Source organism: Periplaneta americana, chromosome 13, assembly GCF_040183065.1.
Source record: "Periplaneta americana isolate PAMFEO1 chromosome 13, P.americana_PAMFEO1_priV1, whole genome shotgun sequence".
In the NCBI taxonomy this organism is placed as follows: domain Eukaryota; kingdom Metazoa; phylum Arthropoda; class Insecta; order Blattodea; family Blattidae; genus Periplaneta; species Periplaneta americana.
In genome coordinates, this window is record NC_091129.1 from 53846339 (window position 1) to 53853563 (window position 7225).

At 34.9% G+C, this 7225-nt stretch overlaps 1 protein-coding gene across 2 annotated transcripts in view; it reads left to right on the forward strand.

Annotated features, from left to right (window-relative positions):
• Positions 1-5478, forward strand: part of LOC138711914 (cytochrome P450 6j1-like) — a 90781-nt gene extending 85303 nt beyond the window's left edge. For both annotated transcript variants that reach the window (XM_069843217.1, XM_069843218.1), the window contains one exon: positions 1971-5478. In XM_069843217.1, coding sequence (XP_069699318.1) covers positions 1971-2140 — 170 coding nt within the window. In that variant the 3' untranslated portion in view covers positions 2141-5478. The remainder of the gene's footprint in view (positions 1-1970) is intronic.
• Positions 5479-7225: the final 1747 nt, after the last annotated feature.

Sequence of the window (7225 nt, forward strand, 5' to 3'; positions counted from 1 at the left end):
TTGTAAATTTTATTGTGTATTGCTTATCATTTTAACTGTGTATTGTTAATATTGTATATACCACTGCCACCGGGTGCTTGCCCACTTGCAGTGTAAATAAATACATACATAAGGGGCTTCATAACATGAGAAAGTTCGTCATCACTAATATAAGATTTAGATTACCCAATATCCCCGACAAGCGTAAAGAACAATCACAACTTGAATAATATAGAAGTGACAACATGAATTAAAAATTTAACTCATTATCATCATGAAAAGTTTATATTTAGGTTCATTTGAGCCTGTTCCTATGTCTCAAGATGCTCTTGATTTGAGCATCGTTGTTTAAGTTTTCCTCTATCACGGTGTCCTTTAGATTGGTATTGTAATGAAATATCTGTAGTACATACAGGATGTAAGGGTTGTAAGTGCCGTCCTTTCCACAATCGTCGGGGACGGTCTACAGGTTCAAAAAAATGTCCATACAGTGTAGGGTCAAAACTTGATAGTTTTCCCAGAAAAAACATTTATTTCCTTATTTTCTTTGCGTTATACTGCTTATATCTTTAGTAAAATTACGAAAACAATTACATCTAGCAGAGAGTTAATATTAGTTCAAATGAATATTTGTGTGTTGTATTACGTTTTCGTGAAATTAAATAATAATGCATGCTTAAATTTGTTAATATTCTGGCGTGAGAGGCGTGGCAACGTGTTCAGCAGGCAGTACTCTGCACAGACGGAAGTACGAGTCAGCTGAGTTCAAACTCCCTGTCCATAGGTTTACTGCCGAGCGGATGACAGTTCGGTACCAGGTATTCGATAAACAACTTACAATGTCATTTACAATTTCGGAATATCATATGTATGTTATTAAATTATGGAGAAAGTCGTCGTAATTCAAGTGAGGCAAGAAGGATGTACCGTCAATATTTTCCTCAAAGAAGATTACCCAATCGGCGAACTTTTGTAGCAGTTTCTGAACTTTTTTTTAGAAATTAGGAGTCTCTTACGCCGTTTCGAAAATCACACAATCAGAAATTTGTTCAAAAATGATACTGCTTTACGGGAGAGGTTAAAATTTTGCATTAGAAAAACAGTTCATGTGATTTTGTGCAGAAAACCATTATTGCTTTTTTTAGACGTACAATAAAAATGGAGGAATATTGTTACATAAACTGTAAATTTACTATAATGTTCTACTAATGAGATTGAAAGTTTGTATTTTCTGCTCTTTTTATGTAAACAACAGTATTATGATGGTCCGCTCCTGCATTAGAACAGAGCATCTGTTTAGTACCCGTATTTCTGTACCCGCTTGAGTTATACTGTGTACTTATAAACCCCCTCCTTCCCATCCAGCAACGTTGCCAAACGTCTTGTATTGTAAACGTTAATTATTAGTTAAATATTGCAATTAGAAAAAATTTGTAAGGACATTTTTCTTCCTTATGACATGAACAATCATCAGTCAAAATAATGGCACTTATACTCCTTAAAGCCTGTATATTACGTTATATGGTGTATGTAAATTTAGTACTATAGAGAACTAGGCAATGTACATTATTGACGGGCTCACCACCAACACATAGAAACATATAATCGTACATTTTTATTCATTTCGCACATACTATTGTCTTATGTTTTATTTGCAGCAGTGCCAAAGATGCTACGTGGCGCTATCCTGCACGTATAGGTCATTCGTTAGCTCGTGAAACCAGATTGCATGCGTGCGGAATAGGTAAGAATCTTATAGTGGGGGTAAATGAACAAGCTAGCTGCAAGTGGAAGCACAGCGAGGAAGGGAAGCTTTCCAGTTCAATTTCTTCTTCCCCTGGCGTGTAGGTAAGTTTCACGAGACAGCGAATGACCTATATCATCGCTAAAATATAAGCGAAATGTTTTTATTGTACTCTTATGAAATATGTCTATGTTATCAAAATATAAAATTACTTCAAGAGCCACTGAAGGTACGTTTGTGATTTCAGGGATGCGATTCGGGCTGCTACAAGTGAAAGTGGCGTTATCCAACGTCCTGATGAACTACGAGGTAACCCCATCCAAGGATACTCCCATTCCACTAATCTACGACAAGCGCACCTTTCTGCTGCAAACAAGAACAGAGATACCGCTCACATTCAAGAAAATTTTGGCGTAGAAATCTGTTGCCCGCCACATGTATGAGTAGCCCTTAATCTTTATCGCTGTCCGCAACCTTTGGTTTTCCAATACGTAGGCTTTATCGCGCTACCTCTGAAAACCTTTCTATTCTCATTAAAGTTTCTGATGTTATCCTATCTGATATGCATTTGAACGTTTAAGAGAGAATTCATCAGTAAAACACTTAGGACCGGTTGTATAAAGATAGATGACTGGATATTAATTTAAAACCAGATTCAGAAAATGTAATCTAGTTTAAATCTAATCTGAGTTCAGGAAAGTGGACGTTGCAACACAGCAAAATAAATTAATTACGAAATTCGTTTGTCCGTCGGATAATACCGATCAAGTTTCCAGCAGCCCTTGATAGTGTAGTGACTGCACGGACGAGTAAATTATGGATGGGAATGTAACAAAGAAACAATGATCTACAAATTTTTCGCAAACGAAAAAGGGGCGAACTGTTAGATACAGTTCTGTTGAAATATATAAACATTATAGAAAATAAATAGTGGAAAGAAATTGTAACTGAATTCAATGCTAGAAGTATAATTTTCTGTATTATATTGTATATCCTCCCACACCACACACTGGACTGATGTCTGATTTATTTGCATTATTTCACGACCAAATGAAAACGAGAGATGGAATATCTTTACAATTATACAAGCGGCACACATTAAATATTAATTATTCCGTAAGGTATACATTTTTTTAATTGCACATTTATTTTATAAACCCGAAATTTATTAAATTAGCTTATTAACATTTTCATGCGTGTTATTTTTAAATGAAAAACAATAATAGACATTTTGTATTTCGGATGTAGGTTAATATTTCTCATTACTGATATCCATAACCTCACTTCTGCTAAATAAACTCCACAGCCTTTAAACAATGTTTATTTTTTAATAGATATAGACTAACATTTTTCAGTAATAGGCTAATATTTATAACCTCACTTCTGCTGAATAATAAACTTCACAATCTTTTACAGGATTTTATGAAACAAGTTTACAATGTCATACTTTATGGCATGAGTGAATTTTTAGGGAACGAGTGAAGCGAATTTCCTAATTTTGACGAATGCAATAACTGTATAACATGAAAACGTGTGAAAAGGATAATGAACATTTGCGTTTAGAGCATGATTCCATTTTGTTTGTGGTTGTAACTGAGGAACCTTTATTCAAGTTCTACCACTACAAATTTCGGTAACCGAAAACTCTTTTTAAATTGATTATTATAGACTTCAATGAACGGATTTCCTCGCTCGTGAAAAACACGAGGAGTACGGCGAAATATAATACAGTCATCAGATGAGATATCATATATCATAAATCGGAAAATATATTAATCTGTAATTTAACCTAATCTATAAATAATATTAAAATTGTGTATAACATCATTTCACTACAGCTGGAACTTAAAAATTTACATTGGCCATTGTTTGATCATGGTTTGTCTAAATAAAATAAAAATATACTTCACTCACCATTTTACTAGTCAGGAGGAACATTTTGCTTATTTTCTTCCGGAAATATTTTCTCTAAACTTCAGTTAATATGATGAACTTGAGAAAATTCGTTAGTTATATTTATTGTAACTTAAAGTTAAGACGAAATAACCTGAAGTTAGTATTTATACAACCAAAAATTCGCAGTTAAGTGTAACTGAAGATTAATTTGACGTTTAATCTGAGGTTAATTCTTTATACATGTACAACTGATCCTAAAAACCGATTCACTCTTAATTGGAGGTAAGCGGTTCCTTTATTTTCCTTGTCATATGTTCCAGAGTAGCTTTCAAGTTGTGTAACATGTTTTCTTCCGGTGAATTATAACTTTCCTTCGGTATTGTTTGCAGAAATTACTTTGAAACCTTTTGGTGTAATTTGCGTAAAATTAGCCTATGTATAATACACTATATAGCCTACAGTAAGTACTACTATTGTGTATCCTTACATATTTACCTCATTGAGCAAGCTTAATTTTGCGAATTGTTAGCTCATAAGCTTTGTTAGCTAAATTTCTAGAGTTTTAGGTTACTTTGTACTATTCGTAATAGTAGCATGTATTGTTATTATTTAACTGTTCTCAATTTGATATGCACATCATATCATTAGAATATATTTTTTTATTCTACCATACTAAAATACGCTCATTATATGTGACCTAACTATACATTAGTGACATAGGCCTACACTAAAGTGCTGCTATTCATTATGTCATTGCAGCTATCTATTTCCAACTAAGCATATGCGATATTTATTAATATCGTACGCATAACAACCCACAAGCCTTGAAAGAGCAATCCAAAATGGCAGGCACTTTTAATATTCCAATGAATTGAGTTAATTCCTGTATTTTAATGTGTGTTGATTTGAGGTTAAAATTTCCAAACCAAAGTCCTGCAAAAAAAAAAAAATAATAATAATAATCAATAGCCTACTGCGTCGACACAAAAGTGCTCCGTGTTTGCCATATATTGCACTACTCGGGAACACGCTGCATACACTCATGGTCATTCTTTCATAAGCATACTCACGCCTTAATTACTATAGGTCTCGCAAGCAGGGAATACCGACGGCAGGAATGCGAATGAAACAATGCGATAAGGAAGAGAGGGCGAGAGGAAAGGTAAGGAGATAGTTTGAATAATATTTAAGGGTACAGTCGGAAGAGAAATGTCATCGATAGAATCAGCCTTGCGTTGTGATAGTTACATTACGACTTCAGTTTGTTCCATTGCATGTGAATTCGTGTCTTATATCGCACGGTATTATTATTTAATTCGTAAACGTATGTTGCGCGCTTAATTAGCTTCGAATTTTTCTCTTGCTACGTTCTTTATTTCCACAGCGATGTCCACATCTGTTCATCTTCTTGGAAGAGACAGTACTTCCATCGGCCGCACCTCTCCCCCTCTCCGCGTGCCTAAACGCCATTTCATACAAGTTGAGAGGATTTGAAAGCATTTCTTTCCCCTTCTACTTTCTCTGAGTTCGTCAGCGACAGCGTAAAGTGAAATAAATGCTTTCGCATCCTCTCAACTTGTATGAAATGTCGTTTACGCTGTTTTTTACATACACACGTCAAAACAGACAGCGACGCCATCATTGCTTTTCGGTAATCGTTCCTTGCGCGAGCTATACCATTATAGGCTCATTGTATAATACTATTATACCTGTTCTATACCCACATTTCCGTTCATTGTATGTATTGTGAAATATCCTATGTTTCTCTAACACTTTATTGTTATAATTACTTATAGTAAGTCAGTCCATTATGTATATAATATTAAAAACGAAGGTAATAAAGTAATGTATATCTTCTTTTCATTAGTCTTTATTCAGAAACATTGCCCGTTACCTAACTCTGTACGAAATGGAATTCAATCAATAAAAATATCAATAAATGAATCAAGATCAGAAGAAGATCAGAGTAAACATTTTCAATGGCCGACAGACTACTGCCCCATAACTCCATATTAATTACTTTTTGATTACAATGAACTCCATTAGACCAGGGTCTCAGTTCCCAGGCTGTTTTCTCTAAAGGATTACTTTTCCCACTTCACATTTTGTTGTCAGTTTAATATATGTTTTTGTTTTAAAACTACTAGAATTGCAACTAATCACACGTGCATCAGCATTCAGCTTCTTTCTATCGCACTAGGTCCTTGGTTCTGAAGACGGCAGTCCAAGGAAGAAAGTGATCGCTCATTCGTTTAATTTAGAAAAAAAAATATACATGTTAATTACACAACTTTTAACACTGTATCACTTCGGAATATGTATGATAAGAACTTTCTTGCGTTAAATATTAATTAACGTACCTTGTTAACATGTTTCGACCTATTTTCGGCCATCTTCGGAACTGGTCGTTGTTGGTCTTGGCGCCTCTTGTTTCCTGTGTGGGTGCGTTCGTAGTGTAGAGTCAAAGAGTGTATATGTTTGAAATTGAGTTGTGTGTTGAGAATATGGTTGGGGTGTGTTTTCGTGTGTCTGTATATTTCATATTGTTCTAGTGTGTTGAGTTTCTGGCTTTTTGGTTGGATGTGCAGTATTTCCATGTCTGTGTTGATGTCTCTGTAGGTGTGGTTGGCATTTTTGACGTGTTCTGCATATGTGGAGGTGTTTTGTAATTTTTTTATGGCTGTGATGTGTTCTTTGTAACATGTTTGAAATGATCTGCCTGTCTGTCCTATGTAGAAGTTGTTGCAGGTGTTACATTTGAGTTTGTATACGCCTATGTGGTTGTATTCACATCACAATGACATCGCAATAACAAAAGTAGGCAACAAACACACATTCAAAGAATACAGAAAACCCACAACAACAACACACATACACAACACATCCAACCACCCCACACAACACAAACAAGCTGCATTCCGAACAACGGTACACAAACTACTCAACATACCAATGAACTAACAGGATTAAAACGAAGAACTAAACACAATCAAATACATAGCACAAGAAAACGGATACAACCCTGACATAATAGACAACATAGGCTAATACGTAAGACAAAACAAAACCACAAAAAACAGAAGAATACAACACAAATACAAGAACACAAAAAATACATCACACTAACATACGAAAGCAAAAATACACATAAAATTGCAACCTCATTCAAGAAATTAAACTACAACATCGCATACAGAACAAATAACACTCTACAAAAACATCAACACACAAACAACACAAAAAAACAAATACAACCACACAGGCGTATACAAACTCAATTGTAACACCTGCAACAACTTCTACATAGGACAGACAGGCAGATCATTTCAAACACGTTACAAAGAACACATCACAGCCATAAAAAAATTACAAAATACCTCCACATATGCAGAACACATCACAAATGCCAATCACACCTACACAGACATCAACACAGACATGGAAATACTGCACATCCAATCAAAAAGCCAGAAACTCAACACACTAGAACAATATGAAATATACAGACACACGAAAACACACCCCAACGATATTCTCAAGACACAACTCAATTTCAAAACATATACACTCTTTGACTCTACACTACGGACGCACCCACACAGGAAA